At 39.2% G+C, this 20262-nt stretch overlaps 1 protein-coding gene across 12 annotated transcripts in view; it reads right to left on the bottom strand.

Moving 5' to 3' along the window:
• The window catches only part of UGGT2 (UDP-glucose glycoprotein glucosyltransferase 2), a 246604-nt gene that overhangs the window by 34968 nt on the left and 191374 nt on the right, over positions 1-20262 (bottom strand). For all 12 annotated transcript variants that reach the window (XR_016212759.1, XR_016212760.1, XR_016212758.1 and 9 more), the window contains 5 exons: positions 12627-12711; positions 7300-7385; positions 5568-5666; positions 4551-4635; positions 1013-1195 (listed from right to left, as the gene is read on the bottom strand). Coding sequence is in view for 8 of the 12 variants with exons in the window: in XM_089303495.1 (XP_089159621.1) it covers positions 1013-1195; positions 4551-4635; positions 5568-5666; positions 7300-7385; positions 12627-12711 (538 nt within the window). In the remaining 4 variants the exon portion in view is untranslated. The remainder of the gene's footprint in view (positions 1-1012; positions 1196-4550; positions 4636-5567; positions 5667-7299; positions 7386-12626; positions 12712-20262) is intronic.

The following is a 20262-nucleotide window of genomic DNA, read 5'->3' as shown; positions in this document are numbered from 1 at the left end:
TCTGAGGGTTTTATCTTTGAAACATACCTCTATAGCTTAGTGGAGTGTTTGCTCCTTTCAGAGGCATGTGCTGGGTTTTAATCAAGAAAAGATTTCCTGATTATTTGAACTAGCATTATGAAATAAAGCATTTTTTTACTATACTCACCTTTGTAGAAAAATATTACAGATTTCAGGGCGGGGGGAAGGAGAATGATTTACATTAGTACATTTGGAAATGCTTGCTTCATCACCTAAATTTGTCCATTTTCTTGTTTTTTTATTGTAGTGGAAAATATATATTTATTCCAAATATATTATAATTTAGGAAATACTATGAAACTAATTAATAGAACTTGAAATATAATTAAAATTCAATGTAGGACTTGAAAATATACTTTTGACCTAAATATACAGATTCTAATTTATGTCTTAATTCATAATACATTTATATTTACATGTTACTTACTTCTGTATGCTTTTCAATTTTCTTTTCCCAGCAATGATTACTAAGGCACACCAAGGAGGGGAAAATATCCTTAAGTCTTGGACATATAAATTGTGAAGACTGGGGACTTCAAAAACATTTTTTTGGCCAAACTTAGACCATGATTTTCCTTATGTGTGAGGTTATTTGTTGAGTGCCAGACTGTTGTAAAAGGTTGATGAATGAGTAAACTTGGGTGGAAGTGCTAACTTTTTCAGCAAAAAGAAATAACCAATTTTAAATAAACATCATTTAATATTCATAGGCATCCAGTCTTATGATCCATATAAATACCTGTGTTATCTTTATATTCCATACTTTGACAACTATTATTTCAGAGATAACATTTCTGTATTCTAGGTAATATGAACAATAATAATAATCCCTACAGTTTTTTCTTCAAAGACTGATTTTTTCAATGATTTTGCTTATATATCACAATTGTGTCTGAGCATGCCAGCAAGATTATCAGTATAAGCAACATTAAGCTAATATTCACAGAGAAGTGTAAAAAAACCTTACTACTAAAAATAATAATCTTCATACCTGGTCAGCATCAACAAAAATGATTTTGTCCACTGCTAGTGGGAAAAGGACATCAAGGAAAAGAATTTTGTAACCCCAAATAATCCTTTGCTTTTCCGTCTGCTGATGAAGCCAACGAGGCCACCTATATTGGACTAGCTCATACTGGAATCCATATTCCTTAGCCATGTGAGGAATCACCTCCTAAAAACACACATGCAAAATCAAACAATGGATTCAAAGAAGAAAAAACATTTTGACATTTTAAAAGGCAGAGTTTACTATAAATTGTTATAACTAATTAGCACAATGTACTTCTCTGATATCTAGAAATGAGAAATACACAAATGCTAATAGGAAAACAAAAGTACACATAAAACTATATAATTTAATGTCTTTGAAAAAATGCAGCTTGGTAAACAGCACACTTATTAACTATGATAAATGTTCCCATATATTCACTATTGGTGCTGAAAAACCTCAACTCCAGAAAGAAAGCCTCCAGGTCTCAGATTATCTTTGTAACAAACTGTGTATGCTAGCATGCTGGCTGATAGATGCAAAGATGCAAAGGGGGTACAAAACACCTCAAAATGAGGTAAACATTAATAGGTTCTATTTTTATAGAAGTTTCATGCTTGAGGTTTAATTTAAGGATTAAAAATAAATATTGTGTTCTGAAGAGTTGATATGTGATTCAATGTGTTCTTAGAGAAATATCTTATTGCCTGTATAAAAAGCAGTTAATAAATCATTGGCTAAATTTGGTTCAAGTGTCCCCAAATAGAGAGGAACGATGTTAAAGGAGTAGTGAAAGATATGGAATTTGCTTTTCCTCATTCAATTCTCATCCATAACTACTTGATAAGTTTAGGCTTAGTTCTATCTTTTCTTTGCTTTTATAAGAATAATATAAATTTCAAATAAGGTCTTTTTTAAAATAAAATAAAATAAGCTCTTTAACATAGGCATCAATTTGTGAACTGGAACACTGATATCATGGCTAAAGCAGTTGCTAGGAATCATTATTTAGCTTTCTTTTAAATTAGGTTAATTAAAATAATTTTTTATTCAGGAAATAGATACTAAAAATATTCCCTAAAATAGGCTACATGCTAGACACTGTTCTGGGCCTTAGGGATACTGTCAGGAACAAAAGGAGTAGAAATCATGGCCTTCATGAAGCTCACATTTTAGAGGTGGCAGGTAAAAAACGGAAATGATTAAGTTAGCAAAAGAAGATAGCACTACAGAGAAAAATTAGAAGAGGGATAGAGTGATAGATAATGGGGGATTATAGTTTGCACAGTGTGGTCAGGAATTATTATTATCTTTTTAAGATTTTTATTTATTTATTTGACAGGTAGAGTTACAGACAGTGAGAGAGAGAGAGAGAAAGGTCTTCCTTCCGTTGGCTCACTCCCCAATGGCCGCCACAGCCGGAGCTATGCTAATCCATAGCCAGGAGCCAGGTGCTTCCTCCTGGTCTCCCATGCGGGTGCAGGGCCCAAGCACTTGGGCCATCCTCCACTGCCTTCCCGGGCCACAGTAGAGAGCTGGACTGGAAGAGGAGCAACCGGAACTAGAATCCGGCGCCCATAAGGGATGCCAGCGCGGCAGGTGGAGGATTAACCTAGTGCACCACCACACCGGCCCCAGGAAAGAATTATTAGTAAGTACAATTTTGGCAAGTAAGTGAAAGCAGTTAGGAGGTGTGGCTTTACAAACTGGAGGGGAGGGATCTTGAATGTTGGCAAGTTCTATATCTGCTGGATTCAGTGTTCTAAGTTTGTAAAAATTCATTAAAATTACACACTTTTTGTGCCTTTTCTAGGTATATGTTTCACCAAGAACTTTTCCCAAGAAAAATTTTGAGAGAAAGAAAGAAATTAAAGGAATTAGGAAAAGAGTATTTCAGATAGGTTATTAGTTTCAACCATGCACTAGAACAAGTTTTTTTAATCTAGACATAACACTATTTTCTAATGAACAGCACTGTTTCCTAATAAGAGAGCCTTTAGATTCTATCACCTCAACATATGTGGAGTTATCATCCTGTGCAGTGTTTGGCTAGCAGTAAAATGTTAAAAATCCAGTAACAAAACAGTTAACTTTTGGTCAATATTTATGAGTTCTTTTGCAGTTTTTGTCTATTCTAAATGAGTCCAGGTGGTGGCATGTGTTAGTGGTGGGGGCATATGGGATGTTCCATCAGGGTTAAGCACTGTGCATTCATGTCAGAATACCATGTTCCTAATTAGGCATTTTTGTTTCAAGCCTGTGATATAAAAGTGAATCTTCACCAAAGAAAGGTAGCCCCCTTTGCCTGTGATTACTGGGAAATGATCTCTACTTTGGAGTGTTCTGGCAGGAGTATCTTTATTTCTCTGGGTCATGTGACTTATGGTGAGGACTTTGGGCCCTATGACAGATCAAGTTCAGGAGGGGCTAGTGGCTGTCAGCCAGGTCCACGCTGAAGTGTGAGCGAGCCTTCCTGGAGGGCCATGCTCTTTGAATATTGTCACACACATCTGCTGGCAGAAATAAGCAGCATCTTTGCTCCTCTGCTGGGAGAAGACAACTGGCAACTCCATCTGGTCTCTACTCTCTACACTGGACACTATACTACCCTACTTTGCATTGATTTTATTTGTAAACTTTTGTGTAGTAATCTGTAACTCAGAGTTTTTGAGTTTGAGGAGTCCTCCTGGTGAGTTACTGAATTTAAGGATGGTATGAGGTTCCTCCCAATTGTGCAGGCTAGTCTGTTTCCTTATCACAAGGCATTACTATGATGAATCACTGAATAATTTTAATACAGCACTTAGCAAAATGCCTTGGCATATTAAGGGATAGAAGCATAATTAGCTACTTTTGCTTTTGCTTTTACCACCTCTTCTGGTATAAAAAAATGGAATCTTTGAACTGCTGATGAATGAGACCTAACTCTCAAAAAATGTGATTATTTTATAGTGAAGATAGAAGAAACAGAGTTTGCTTTGCAGCAGGATTGTAGGGGCTTATTAAGGGTAATAGATGGTGGTCACTTTCCAAATGGAACTTGGATCATGATGCCCAGAGAACCAGAGCAATCAATGCAGAGCACAAAGACAAAAGAGCTTTATTATTTTTAGTACTATGAAAGTATTTCCTATGGCACAGTTTTCATATTTTTTGATATTAGTAATGTTCCTATTATTGCAAAAATATAACAAAATCCAGTATGTTCACTAAAATATTTATATATATTTCCATGGTCAAATTTTACTATTCATTACAAAGAAAAAACCAATAATTTTTCTGTATATTTTCTAAGTAAAACATGCTGTTTCTTGCTTTCTTTTTCCTTTAAACACCTCTTTAAACATGGCACAGGAATTTTCTTAGTCTAGATAAAAAGTATTGAATATTAAAGTTTTAAAGTTTATTAAAACTTATAATGAGTAAATACACATTTCAAAAGCCTCACACTGAAGATAAATGTTACATAAACTTACAGTGATAACAAGAATTTTCATCTCAAACATTAACCACTCTATAAAGGAAGTTATGCACTTACTTTAAATGTTGGTGAGAGATAATTTTTTAGAAACCAGAATTTCACAGGTGTTTTAGTGTTACGCAAAACAGAGAGCATCATAATTCTGTATAAACAAAACATGAAACCCAATATAAGTTACTATTAATAGAAGTTCATCAAATTTTTTAGACTTTCAAATATTGAAATGTATGAATAAGTTTTTCACTATGAGTTATGAAGAAACAAACTTAAATATCTTCAAATACCACGGTTGATCAAATATGTAATATATATAGAAATACATATGTGTCTAATGCACACTAAATTGACTGGGTTTTGTTTGTTCCAGTTGACAAGCTAGTCTGGAATAGTCTTGTTTAGTGGAATCAGATTCTAATCTTGGCTCTATTATTGTGTGATTAATATCAGGTCTAAAACTTGAAGAGTTGAATGATCTGTGCATTCTGATAAATTCACTGGAAAGTTCACTTGTTTTGTTATCCTAGAGTTCTGAATGAAAAGCATATACACATACCTAAAGTACCTTTTTAAAATATCTATACTACAATGTAAATACTTTTAAGGCTGGTGAAAAATAGTCTTTGTACCCTATAAATAAGCTTTCCCATTCTTATCTCCTTTTTATAAAACAAATTATTTCTTCACTGGAAAAGAAATAAGCACTATGTATATTTTTCCTCACTTATCATCTCATTACAGACTATGTCTGTTTTCTAGGTTTACACAAGACCAATATTCCAAACCAAATAAAACTCATAAAATTTCACAATATTTTAAAAATACACATACTTCAAAATTATGAGTTTAAAAAAAAAAGATGAAGAGCAGTATACACTGTGTTTCTATTTGGATAAGTATGAAGTAAAGAAAAAACTACCTGTGCATATCTGTATTGTAGAATATAAAAATAATATTATTGTTTATGGGAAAAAGAACTGAGTATCAAGGAAACAGATGAGTGATTTTTTCCACTGTACTTTCCTTTTATTCATTCTTCTTGAATCATGTCAAAATATTAGAAAAAAATATACCTACCTTAAAAAGCGCTCATATAAATGGCCCGAAGCAACTGAAAAAATGTTCAGAACATCTTTTTTATCTTTGTCATCTTCTTTATGCAACCTTCTTGTGAAACTTGGAATAAAAAAGTAGTAATTGGCCATTTTTTAATATTCATCTGCAAACTTTACAAGCCTAAATACTAGATTTGGTAAACAATAAAATAGGATTGCCTCTTAAAAATGAATGGCTATTAACTATAAACAAACTCTTATCCTAAAAATCATGGTTAATATTAAAGCATATGACAATAACACTTCAAGTTTATGAGTTTTTATTTTTATTTATTTTTATTTTTTTTTATTATTTTTTTATTTTTTGACAGGCAGAGTGGACAGTGAGAGAGAGAGACACAGAGAAAGGTCTTCCTTTGCCGTTGGTTCACCCTGCAATGGCCGCCGCGGCCAGCGCGCTGCGGCCGGCGCACTGCGCTGATCCGATGGCAGGAGCCAGGAGCCAGGTGCTTTTCCTGGTCTCCCATGGGGTGCAGGGCCCAAGCACCTGGGCCATCCTCCACTGCACTCCCTGGCCACAGCAGAGAGCTGGCCTGGAAGAGGGGCAACCGGGACAGAATCCGGCGCCCCAACCGGGACTAGAACCCGGTGTGCCGGCGCCGCTAGGCGGAGGATTAGCCTAGTGAGCCGCGGCGCCGGCCAAGTTTATGAGTTTTTAAAACATGAAGTGCAATTCTAATCAATATTCGATATGTTTTCAATATGTGGTACCCACTGTGCCATAACACCGGCTCTAACCTGATTCTTTAACAACAACGAATGAACTATAGGAAAAAAAGCCTACAGGGCACTTAAGACACAATCTACATTATATGATTGGATCTGGGGTTCCCAACAGCACTGAGCGGCAGCTCCCAGTCAAAACTGGAAGCAAGGAACTCAATCCAGTTCTTGCACATCGGTGCCCGGGACACAATTATTTTAGCCATCAGTGTTGCCTTCTTGGGTATGCCTTAGCAGGAAGCTGGAGCTGGGATTCAAACTCAGGCACTCTGATACAGGATTGGGTATCTAAACTGCTAGGTTAAATGCTTGCTCCTACATTTTTTTAAAGTAACAATATAACTTATTTTTGTCCTAACACATTATATTTAATATCTCAGCTATACCAGTTTAATTTCTATTCTTTAAGGAACATATCCAATTTTTTTTCCTTCATGTAACCAGGTATCTTCACCTGTTAACTTTTGAAATCATGTCTGTCCTCAGAAGACACTGTTGCCACCCAGTCCTCTAAGAAGTCTTTCTTGAACTTCTTCCTAACTAGATGTACCCTTTCTATCTCCTTTGGTGTGTATAACATTTTATTTTCAGTTGCCTCATGGCTTGAGTTCCCTAACTTGTGTAAACTGCGTCTAGGAAGAACATATGTCAACATAATGGAATATATGATAAGTCAACAGCCAGCATCATACTGAACGTGAAAGGAAGCATTCCTACTATCTGGAACCAGATAAAAATATCCTCTCTCACCATAATATAGTTCTGCAAGTTCTAGCCAGATTCAATAGGCAAGAAAAAGAAATCAAGAGGATATAAATTGGAATTGAGGAAGTCAAATGAGCATTTCTGAATCTATCTTACCTTGCTTAAGGGAGAAGATTTATCCTTTCATTTTTACCACCTACAGGGCTTCTATCTCCTAGACTTTTAATCCAATCTAGTTATGTGTTAAAATATTCATTAGTAATTACCTTTTAATGGAATCCCACATTCCTTTGCTTGTTTCATCTTTATCAGTAAGGATGTCTTCCTTAATTTTGTCTTGTTTTTTTTGCACCTATATGGCATGGTGAAGAAAAATTTTAGAATTAGGCAGCTTTAAATATTATGTTGCATGGTTACAGAGTGACACATGTTAGACAATATCACCCTTGGAACCTAAGATAGGAAACTGGTAATTGAAGCTATGTAATATTTTACTACAACTTATGGGCAAAATGTACTCTGCAAGTATCAATCAATTCAACCTCATTTTCATTTCTTTGATGGTGACCTTTATATTGTTAAATAAGATGCTTATACCTGGGTTAACGGATTTATAAACTTTAGACGTTATCTAGTAGTATTTCTGGACTCAAGAGTTTAGACATTATTGATCCTGTTAATACAGATGAGCAGCTCACTAATATTACTTTTCCCTTCTTCTCCATGTCTGGATTTTAAAATAGTAAAATCTTTATCATCAGCTTTTCTAGGGAGTTTTTTGTAACTCTGAATCAGTTTCACTTCCTAATTCTGCATGTAACCTGTTCATCTCTGACCACAGACCTGAGAAAGCTTCTTAAAAAAATTCGATAGCAGGCAAGATGGTAGAATAGTGACAGGGAGGTCTGTTCTAGGCTATGTGGACTTAGCAGAAAAAAAAAAGTGGAGAAGGTACACTGTCAGGGAAAACTGCAGTGTGAGGGGTCTTGTGAAAGCGGTAGAAATGGCCTGGACCCGAGGAGAAGGTGCAGATGCACAGCAATGAGCAGGGAGCGTGGAGCACAAACACAACAAAGGACCCAGCAGCCCACTCTGGCTAGCAAGGTGAGGTCAGACTGCACTGGCCCGTGCCACTGCTGATGCAACTGGAGGGACAGTCTTGGAGACTGCACCATGTTTGAGTTTGGCCCCGGGCCCTTAGGGGGCCTGGGTGATTCCTCAACTGGAGCGGGAAGGGGGCAGAGAAGCGGCATGTCTCTCTACGTCTTCCCCCTCCACACCAGCACCCTGCAGCTACCTGTGAGGAAGCTGGAGCTGCTTCAGACATAAACAGATAGCAGCTGCCCCAGCTGTTTTGTGTACACCTTGCAGCTAGAGGGGACTGCTGGCAGGGGCAACCAGAGCAGTTCGAGAAAACTGGTTGGGTCTGTCCTCACCTTGTCATTGGGGCAACACCATCAGCCCCACTGCACCCACTAGGCAACAGGAGTGGGGGGCATCCCCACCAAAGGGAAGTGCTGTCCACAGGGACTCTTTTATCTGCCCAGCACAACTGTGAAAAGAGTAGGGCTGTGGCTGGTGGGTACTGTGCACACTTTTGATCCAGGGATTTTACCAGGGGGAAAAATCCACATTCCCCAGTGACTCTGAGTCTAGCTTGGGGGATAGGACTTGATCCAACTGGGCGAAACACACATGGGCAGTGGCTCTGGCAACCCCTCGGTCTCCCTTTGGACAGACAGGCTAGTGGGGCAGGGTGGACTCTCTTGCACTTCTTGACCATGGAGCCCTGGGTGCCGAGACTGAAAATACTGTGACTGTGTGAGAGGAGGCAGAGTCTCTCTGGGGTTCTGGGTAAGCTCTGTGTGCAGAGCCAAACTCTCAGAACTCTGTGGTAGCCATGGCAGCTCATTGCAGTTGAAACTGTGCTCACAGGGAGAGCTGCACAGATCATTCAACTGGTTGAGTGCTGAATACACTGGGGACTAACACCTGGACATTGATCATCTTCAAGAAGAGATGACAGAATGATCACACCAACAGACATGACCGCCGCCCCCTTCTGTTAATAAGAGGTGAGCTAACACCCCAGCTTGGATGTTACCCTGGATACTTGCTCCACCCTGGAGCACAGATCGGAGCTCTCTGGACATACCCACCACACATCTCTCAGTATTCAATGAAAGCACAGACAGACTAAGCTATAGCTCAAAAATAAAAGCCATCAGAGGGGAAAAAAAAAACAGTTATTCCACCAATGCCTAAAAAGAAAAGCAGAAATTCAAGAAACAAAAATAAGAAGACACCATGGCACTCTAGTAGAAAAACAACATTTCAATATTAGAATGTGAAGATGAAGAGATTGATGAAATGCTGGAAATGGAATTCGAAAAACTAATCATAGGATTACTCAAAAGCAATCAGAAGCAAACCCACAAACTAAAGAAAACCATACATGACATGAATGAAAATTTTCCCCATGAAATTGAAATTTTAAAGAGAAATCAAAATGATATATTAGAAATGAAGAATTCAAAAAATCAATTAAAATGTAGTGGAAAGCCTTAACAGAAGAGTTGGCAAGGCAGAACAAAGAATATCTGAACTAGAAGATAAATCTTTGAAAATCCTACAGTCAGATAAAAAATAAAAACAAAGAAGAAGAAAATAGAAAACTTAAAATCAGTGTTAGAGATGAATGGGATACTATCAAACAACCCAACATACAAGTCTTAAAAGTTCCTGAAGGTAAGGAAAGAGATCATGGAATACAAGGCCTATTTAGTGAAATAATTACAGAAAACTTCCCTAGTTTGGAGGAAGAAAGGGATGTCAAGTAGAGGAAGCACGCAGAACTTCTAACAGATATGATGAGAAAAGATCTTCACCACAAGGCATTGTAGTCAAACTCTCCACAGTACAATGTAAAGAAAAGTTTCTAAAATGTGTACAAGAAAAATGCCAATTTACTTTCAGAGGATCACCAATTAGACTCAGAGTTGACTTCTCAACAGAAACCCTACAGGCTAGAAGGGAATGGAGAGATATAGTTCAAATCTTAAAAGAAAAAAAACCTGTCAATTCAGAAAATTGTAACCTGCAAAACTCTCATTATATGAATTAAAGTGAAATGAAGACCTTCCATAACAAACAGAACTGAAAGAATTTCTCACCACTCATGTGCTATACATGTGCTATACATAGAAACACAGATAACCACCATTATTAAAGAATATGAAGGCAGAAAATCCCCCAGTAGAAGTACAAAAGAAACGCAAAGTAAACAACAGGAATATTTATGGAAGAATAGCAGGGCCAATTTGTTATTTATCAATAATCACCCATTGAAAGTAAATGGCCTCTAATCTCCAGTTAAAAGATACAGACTGGCTGAATGGATTAAAAAACAAGACCCATCTATTGGCTGCCCACAAGACACAGATCTCACTAATAAAGATACATACAGACAGACAAAGTGAAAGGGTGGAAAAAGGTATTCCATGCTAACAGAAACCATCCAAATATCAGACAAAATAGACTTTAACAAAAAAAACCATTGAGAGACAAAGAAGGAGACTATATAATCATTAAGGAATCAATTCAACAGGAAGATGTGACTATAATAAATATATATTATATATACCTAATTAAATACCACTTTGCTATTTAAAAGAAATGCTAAGGAAATGTAACAGTAGACACCACAGAAATAAATAGAATCATGAGGAATTCCTACAAAGAGCTGTATGCTAACAAATTGGGAAACCTATAAGAAATGGATAGATTCCTGAACACATACAATCTACCAAGTCCTGAAGACTTAGAAAACCTAAACAGACAAATAATCAAGACAGACATTTAATAAGTAATAAAAAAAACGCCCAAAGAAAGAAAAGCCCAGGACTGGATGGCTTCACTGCTGAATTCTACCAGACATTTAAAGAAGAAGTAATTCCAATTCTTCTCAAGATATTCCAGACAATTGAAAGGTTGATAATCCTCCCTAACTCCTTCTAATAAACCAGCATCACCTTAATTCCTAAAACAGAAAAAGATACAACAAAGAAAGCGAACTATAGACCAATATCTCCTATGAACATAGATGCAAAAATCCTCAGCAAAATATTAGCCAATTGAATCCAACAACACATTGGAAAGATCACTCATCTAGACCAAGTGGGACTCATCCCTGGTATGCAGGGATGGTTCAACATTTGCAAATCAATAAATGTGATAAATCACATTAACAAATTGAAGAACAAAAACCACATGATTATCTCAAAAGATACAGAGAAAGCATTCAATAAAATACAACATTCTTTCAAGATGAAAATAATCAAATTTGGTATAGAAGGAACATTCCTCAACAAAATCATGGAAATCTATGACAAATCCATGGCAAGCATCCTATTGAATGGAGAAAAGCTAGAAGCATGCCCACTAAGATCTGGAACTAGACAAGGATGTCCACTCTCATCATTGCTATTTAATATAGTCCTAGAAGTTTTAGAACCATTAGGTAAGAAAAATAAATCTAAGGGATTCAAATTGGAAAGGAGGAAATCAAACTATCTGTACTTGTAAATAACATGATTCTATATATAGGGGATCCAAAAACTATACTGAGAGAGTATTGGAACTCCTAAGAGTTTGGTAAAGTGACAGGATATAAGATCAACATGGAAAAATCCATAGCCTTTGTATACACAGACAATGTCATGGCTGAGGAAGAACTTTTAAAATCAGTCCCATTCACAATACGTCCAAAAGAACAAAACACTTTGGAATAAATTTAAACCAGGATATCAAAGGTCTCTATGATGAAAATTACAAATTACTAAAGAAAGAAATAGAAAGAGATATTAAAAATGTAAAAACAGTCCATTCATGGATTGGAAGAATCAACATCATCAAAATGTCTATATTACCAAAAACAACTGGCAGATTCAACGTGATCCCAATCAAAATACCAATGACATTATTTGAAGATATAGAACAAATGATGCTAGAATGCATATGGAAACACAAGAGGCTCCGAATAGCTAAAGCAATCTTATATAACAAAAAAAAAGCCAGAGCCATCACAATGCTGGATTGCAAGAAATACTACAGGGCAGTTATAATCAAAATAGCCTGGTACTGGCATAAAAACACACTTGTAGACCAATGGAACAGAATGGAAACTCCAGAAATCAATCCAACTTATATTTGACAAAGGAGCTAAAATCAATTCCTGGAGCAAGGACAGTCTCTTTAATAAATGGTGCTGGGGAAACTGGATCTCCATGTGCAGAAGTATGAAGCAAGATCCCTACCTTACACCTTACAGAAAAATCCACTGAAAAATGGATTAAAGACCTAAATCTATGACCAAATACCATCGAATCACTAGACAACTAGGACACAACTTTAAAACAAATTCCTTCTATTTTCAAATTCTGTTTTTCCTTCATGAAATTTCTTTTCTTCCTTCCTTTTGCTGCCAGTGCTCCAACAGAAACATATACAGATGGTAAAATTCGCCATAAAATAAACATTAAACAGTTAAGGACAATTAAGAACAGAGCCTAGAAAAAGCTTGTGCCTCACACACTTGTACTTTCAGGATCTTGCTTTTGAAACTGTTCAATACGACAATGACATCCTCCAGGTCTGGTTGAGAGTCAGCTCCTTCATGCCTAAAAGCAGAAAAACAGAAGTGTCTATATTTAATTGAAGAATAGACATTTGAATACAATGTATGAATAACAATTCATTTTACAATAAACAAAGGTGTTATACATGTAATATTTTGTTTCTGTCATTAATTCAGATACATTATAATACACCTTTCAAAACCACATTATTTTAACTTAATCAAAATTGTACAAAAATTGTGACTCATTAAATTTAATATTACCTAATCACTCATTTAAATTACTGCTTATCTTTGCTATTGAAGGCTACCCCAAAACTCAACTTTCACATCTCTGATATATTAAAATATTAACTGAAGCATGAAACATATCCAGACTTAAATGTAAGTTGTTTATGTCAAAAGAATTCTCCATTGTCCAAATAGTTTTTTTTTTTTTAACTTATTTGACAGGTAGAGTTAGATAGTGAGAAAGAGAGAGAGAAAGGTCTTCCCTCCGTTGGTTCACCCCCAAATGGCCACCACGGTTGGCATGCTGCACCAATCTGAAGCCAGGAGCCAGGTGGTCTCCCACGTGGGTGCAGGCGCCCAAGCACTTGGGCCATCCTCCACTGCCCTCCCAGGTCACAGCAGAAAGCTGGACTGGAAGAGGAGCAGCTGGGACTAGAACCTGGCGCCCATGTGGGATTCTGGCGCCGCAGGCGGAGGATTAGCCAAGTGAGCCACAGTGCCAGCCCCCCTCCCAAATAGCTTTTCAATATCTGCCAGCCACTTTGCAATGCCAAAATCTGAAATGCACTGTTTAATTTATGAGACTGAATGTTACTGCTGTCCATCTGTATTACTTAAATGTTTCTATTTATATAACATAAATGCAGTTCATTCTCTAATTTGCAAAGCTGCTTAAACAAATCAAGTATGACAGCTGTGCTCAATAATTATTTTGGTACTATTCCCACAGGACACTGAAAAATTCTATACTAAAATAATTACATTATTAAATTTTGTTGAAGTGGCAAGCTATTATGGGTGAAATCAATAGCTATTTTCAGTCCAGTTCTATTTGTAACATATAGGTAACATTTCTCTAAAATGAATATACTGGTTTTATAACACTATTATTTTTTTTTCTTTTCTTTTTTTTTTTTTTTTGACAGGCAGAGTGGACAGTGAGAGAGACAGACAGAGAGAAAGGTCTTCCTTTTGCCGTTGGTTCACCCTCCAATGGCCGCCGTGCTGCTGCCGGAGCACCGCGCTGATCCAATGGCAGGAGCCAGGTACTTATCCTGGTCTCCCATGGGGGTGCAGGGCCCAAGCACCTGGGCCATCCTCCACTGCACTCCCTGGCCACAGCAGAGAGCTGGCCTGGAAGAGGGGCAACCGGGACAGAATCCGGTGCCCTGATCGGGACTAGAACCCAGTGTGCTGGCACTGCAAGGCGGAGGATTAGCCTAGTGAGCCGCGGCGCCGGCCTGTAACACTATTATTACTTGAACACAAGCCTTTGCCTCCTTCTTATTTCCAATTGCCTAGCTGAGATGGTTAAAACAAAGAAGTTAGAGCCCTGATCAACAATTGCCACAAAATACAAAAACAGTTCCAACTTGGACAGTAGAAATGTCAAATGGTTTCCACTGTTGGTGGCAATGAAAACATGACCCAGCCATCCCACTCCTTGGAATTTACCCAAAGGAAATTAAATTGGCAAATAAAAGAGCTGTCTGTACCTCAATGTTTATTGCAGCTCAATTCATAAAAGCTAAGTCATCAACATAAACGCCCATCAACAGAAGACTGAATAAAGAAATTATGGGATATTTACTCTATGGAATACTGCACAGCGGTAAAAAAAATGAAATCTGATCATTTGCAACAAAATGGAGGAATCTGGAAAACATCATGCTGAGTGAAATAAGCCAGCCCCAAATGGACAAATATCATTTGTTTTCCCTAATCAGTGACAACTAACTGTGCACCTAAAAGGAAACCTGTAGAAGTGAAAGACACTATGAGAAGCAATGACTTTATCAGCCTTTGTCCTGTTGAGGAAGAGCTTACAATTTTATTCTTGCGGCGCTGGCACCCCGGGTTCTAGTCCCGGTTGGTGCACCGGTTCTGTCCCAGTTGCTCCTCTTCCAGTGCAGCTCTCTGCTGTGGCCCGGGAAGGCAGTGGAGGACGGCCCAAGTACTTGGGCCCTGCACCCGCATAGGAGACCAGGAGGAAGCACCTGGCTCCTGGCTTCGGATCGGTGCAGCGCGCCGGCCATAGCAGCCATTTGGGGGGTGAACCAATGGAAGTAAGACCTTTCTCTCTGTCTGTCTCTCTAACTCTGCCTGTCAAAAAAAATTTTATTCTGTTTAGTATTTTCTTTTTCTACTTAATACCATAGGTTGAACTCTTTAATTAACACAGAATTATTCTTAGGTGTTTAAATTCAACTGAAAATTTATCCTGTTAAAAATAAGAGTGGGAGTAAGAGAGGGAGGAGATGTATAGTGTGTCACACACTTCCTCAGACTTACACCTAAGGGTAAAGCTAAAAACTTGCCATGATAATCCAAATACTACTAAGTTGGCAGGTACCAATGCCATCCTACTAGTTAAAGTGATCAGTGTAAGTTCATAACTAATCATAAAGATAGGACTAAATGTCAGAGGGATCAAATAAATAAGACCAGTGTCTGCTAATAATAACTGATAGAATGAAAAAGGAGAGAACGATCCAACAAGGGAAGCAGGATACACAGCAGACTCATAGAATGACACATGCCCTAAACAGCACTCTGGCCTCAGAAACAGCCCTTAAAGCATTCGGATCTGGCTAAAAAGCCCATGGGAATATTTCAGGCATGATGAGCCAAGAAACTGTGGCAAGAAAAATGACCTAAATGGGGCCGGCGCCGCGGCTCACTAGGCTAATCCTCCGCCTAGCAGCGCCGGCACACCGGGTTCTAGTCCCGGTCGGGGTGCTGGATTCTGTCCCGGTTGCCCCTCTTCCAGGCCAGCCCTCTGCTGTGGCCAGGGAGTGCAGTGGAGGATGGCCCAGGTGCTTGGGCCCTGCACCCCATGGGAGACCAGGAGAAGCACCTGGCTCCTGGCTCCTGCCATCGGATCAGCGCGGTGCACCGGCCGCAGCACGCTGGCCGCGGCAGCCATTGGAGGGTGAACCAACGGCAAAGGAAGACCTTTCTCTCTGTCTCTCTCTCTCTCTCACTGTCCACTCTGCCTGTCAAAAAAAAAATGACCTAAATGAAAGATATCTGTGAGTGAGATCCTGGTGGAAAGAAGGGGCCATCAAAGAAGGAGGTACCTTTCTCTGAAAGAGAACTTCCACTTTTCTTATAACCTTGCCTAAATAAAGTCAGCGTTTGCGAACTCAAGTGGCTTCCATAACCTTGGCAGCTCATGACAAGAGCCTTGGGTGATTATTAACATCATAAATAAAAGTGTCAATTGTTAAATCAACAACAGGAGTCACTGTGCACTTGCTCCCCATGTAGGACCTCTGTCCTTAATGTGTTGTACTATGAGAATTAATGGTAAAACTAGTCTTCAAACAGTACTTTATACTTTGTGTGTCTGTGTGGGTGCAAACTGTTGAAATCTTCACTCAGTATAGAATTGATCTTCTGTATATAAAGATAATTAAAAATGAATCTTAATGAAGAATGGGATGGGAGAGGGATTAGGAGATGGGATGGTTTGAGGGTGGGAGGGTGGCTATGGCGAGAAGAACCACTATAATCCAAAAGTTGTACTTTCAAAATTTATATTTATTAAATAAAAGTTTTCTATTAAAAAAGAAATGGGCAAAGGATTTAAACAGACATTTTTCAAAAGAGAAAATCCAACTGGCCAACAGACACAGAAAAAATGTTCAGGATCACTAGCTGTCAGGGAAAGCAAATCAAAACCACAATGAGGTTTTACCTCACCCCTGTTAGAATGGCTCTCCTAAAGAAATCAACAAACAACAAATGCTGGTGAGGATGTCGGGAAAAAGGGACCCTAATCCACTGTTGGTAGAAATGTAAACTGTACAGCCACCATGGAAGACATTTTGGAGATACTTCAGAAATCTGAATATATTCGTACCATATGATCCAGCCATCCCACTTTTGGAAATTTATCCAAGGGAAATGAAATCAGCAAATAAAAGGGGTATCTGCACCTCAATGTTTATTTCAGCTCAATTCACAATAGCTAAAACACGGAATTAAGCTAAATACCTATCTACTGAAGACTGGATAAAGAAATTATGGGATGCCTACTCCATGGAATACTACAAATTATAAAAAAATGAAATCCGGTCATTTGAAACATAATGGATCATTCCAGAAAGCATCATACTTAGTGAAATAAGCAAGTCACAAAAGGACAAATACCATGTTTCTCCCTGATTGGTGCTCTGTTAGAGTACCTAAAAGGAAACCTGAAAATGTGAAACTGACTCTTCAAACAGTTTGAAAAGCAATGACCTAAACAGCCCTCGTCATGACTATTGAGGAACAGTTCTATTTTTATTTTCTTTTTCTTTATGAATACCATTGCTTTAAGTGTTAACCTAACAGAATTAATTGTGTGTATAAAGTCATTTGAAAAATACATCTTGGGGAAAAAGTAAGAGTGGGATTAAGAAATAGAAGAGGAAGTTTGTAACTGTAAAGCTGTATAGTTCTGCATAGGATCCTACAGATTTACTTCTAAGAGTACAGTTTAAAAATGTCCCATTGGACTGCAAATCCCATTAAGCTGAGTGGTAAAAATGCTATCTCAAGTGTTAAAAAGTGATCAATTTTAGTGTTAAAGTGAGCAAATAGATAGACTAAGTGTTAAAGGCACTATACAAATATGATCTAGTGTCCAGTAAAAAGCATAGATAGAAATAAAAAGGAGAGATTGCTCCAACATGGGAAGCAGTCCACACAGCTGACTTATAGAATGATAATTGCTTTAAATAGCACTCTGACCTCAGAATCAGCCCTTAAGGAATTCTGGTCTGGCAGAAAAGCCCATGAGAGCATTTCAGGCATGGAAAGCCAAGGCATGTGGCAAAAAAAAATGTCCTACATGAAGGATTTCCATTAGTGAGATTCCAGTGGAAACAAGGGGCCATCAAAGAAGGATGTAGTTTTCTCTGAAGGGAGGAGAGAACTTCCACTTTGCCTATGGCCTTGCCTAAATACTGATGGAGACTGTGATTTCAAAAGGCTTCCTTAGCCTGGGTAGCTCACAGCAAGAGTCTTGGGTGATCACTGACATACATACAGAGGGAGAGGGAGAGGCGGGAGAGGGAGGAGGGGGAGGGGGAGGGAGAAGGGATAGGGGAGGGGGAGGGGAGGGGAGGAGGGGGAGGGAGAACTTCCATCCACTTGCTCACTCCCAAAGGATTGCAATGGCCAGCTGGGACTTGGCCAGACAGAAGCCTGGAGGTAGGAACACTTTCAGTTTCCTAGGGTAGTGTTAATTGTTAAATTAACAGCAGGAGTCACGGTAGACTTACTCCCCATGTTGGACCTCTGTCCAAAATAAGTCATACTATAAGATTCAACTGTAAAACTTGTTCTCACACAGTTCTTTATATTTAGTGTATGCATATGTGCAAATACTTAGCATAGAGCTGGTCTTCTGTGTATAAAGTTCATTGAAAAAATTAATCTTAATGGGACTGGGAATGGGAGAGGGAAGAGGAAGTAGGGAGGGAGTGGGGGTGGGAGGGTGGGTAAGGTGGGAAGAATCTCTTTCTTTCTTTCTTCTTCTTTTTTTTTTTTTTTACAGGCAGAGTGGATAGTGAGAGAGAGAGAGACAGAGGGAAAGGTCTTCCTTTTGCCGTTCGTTCACCCTCCAATGGCCGCCAAGGCCCACGTACTGCGGCCAGAGCACCGCGCACCGCGCTGATCTGAAGGCAGGAGTCCTGGTCTCCCATGGGGTGCAGGGCCTAAGCACTTGGGCCATCCTCCACTGCACTCCCTGGCCACAGCAGAGAGCTGGCCTGGAAGAGGGGCAACCGGGACAGAATCCGGCACCCCGACCGGGACTAGAACCCGGTGTGCCAGCGCTGCTAGGCGGAGGATTAGCCTATTGAGCCGCAGTGCTGGCTAGAATCACTGTATTTCCAAAGATGTACTCATGAAATTTATACTCATTAAATAAAAGGTTTCCAAAAAAAGGGAACAAGATAAGCAGTCAGAGAAAATGTGCTCCACTGATACAAAAATTAATGCAGGATGAGCATTGTGGCATAGCAGATTAAGCTACTGCCCACACTGTTGGCAGCCCATATGGGTTCTGGTTCAAACCCCAGCTGCTCCATTTCCAATCCATCTCCCTACTAATGCACCTGGGAAAGCACCAGGAGGTAGTCCAAGCACTTGGGCACCGGCACCCATGTGGGAGACTGGATGTGGCTCCTGGGTTTGGCCTGGTTCAGCCCTGACCATTGCAGCCATTTGGGAGTGAACCAGCAGATAGAAGACCCCTGTCTGTAACTCTGCCTTTCAAATAAATAAAATAAGTCTTTAAAAAAAGAAATTAATGAAGGGAAAAAGGGGAGATTCAAATAAATTTTATTCTCAATGTGATTTTAGAGCCTATTTTAGATAGTAAAACCATTTCCAAATGAAAGAATGCATACTTGTTTTTTCTCCTCTGGAATTCTAAGTACAAAATCATTGAAATTTTTTTGGCAGGAAATTAAATCAGACTGCCCTCTCATTTCTCCTCCAGAACACTCAATGGTAGAGGACAGAAATGAAGCCTGTTTTAAGCATTCTGAGGAAAGTTATAATGCTATTATTTGACACTTAAGGAAGCTGTGATTCACAGATAAAAGCAAATGAAAATCCAACACTTCGCCAGGATACAAATGCCCTAGCCAGATGCCAACCACTTGACCAGCCTACAAGTTGGGAGCCACTAAACATCATTTTTTAAAATAAATTACTAGTCTTATGATTTCCATTATAGCAGTAAAAAAAGGACTCCTATGTTATCTACATGAAAACTGGATGAGTAAAGAAGTGATTTCCCAGCATAGAGTTGGAGAGGTGTTTGCAGTGAAATTCTACAGGAAGAACAGGGATACCATGGAATAGTGTGGAAAGTGTGGATGCTCAGCAGTGAGCAAGGACACCACACATGAATCCTGTAGTCAGGGGTTGGAGGAGACGCCAGGTTCTGAGAGCGAGGTGAGGGTAGACTGTGGCAGCTCATGACACTGGTGGTGTTGCATGAGGGAGAACTTGTCGACCACACTTTTAGTCCAGTCTGAAGCTCTTTTGCGGGGATGGGGGAGTTACTCAGCAGAGTAATGCAGCAAAAGAAAACTACATTTCTGGGCTGGCGTCGCAGCTCACTAGGCTAATCTTCCGCCTGCGGTGCTGGCACACCGGGTTCTAGTCCTGGTCAGGGTGCCGGATTCTGTCCCGGTTGCTTCTCTTCCAGGCCAGCTCTCTGCTGTGGCCCGGGAAGGCAGTGGAGGATGGCCCAAGTGCTTGGGCTCTGCACCCGCATGAGAGACCAGGAGGAAGCACCTGGTTCCTGGCTTCAGATTGGAGCAGCATGCTGGCCGGAGAGGCCATTTGGGGGGTGAAC

Source organism: Oryctolagus cuniculus, chromosome 9 (genome assembly GCF_051225735.1).
Source record: "Oryctolagus cuniculus isolate XC-2025 breed Fujian yellow rabbit chromosome 9, ASM5122573v1, whole genome shotgun sequence".
In the NCBI taxonomy this organism is placed as follows: Eukaryota; Metazoa; Chordata; class Mammalia; order Lagomorpha; family Leporidae; genus Oryctolagus; species Oryctolagus cuniculus.
The sequence above is the reverse complement of the archived record's forward strand: the minus strand, read 5'-3'. Positions and strand labels throughout refer to the sequence as shown.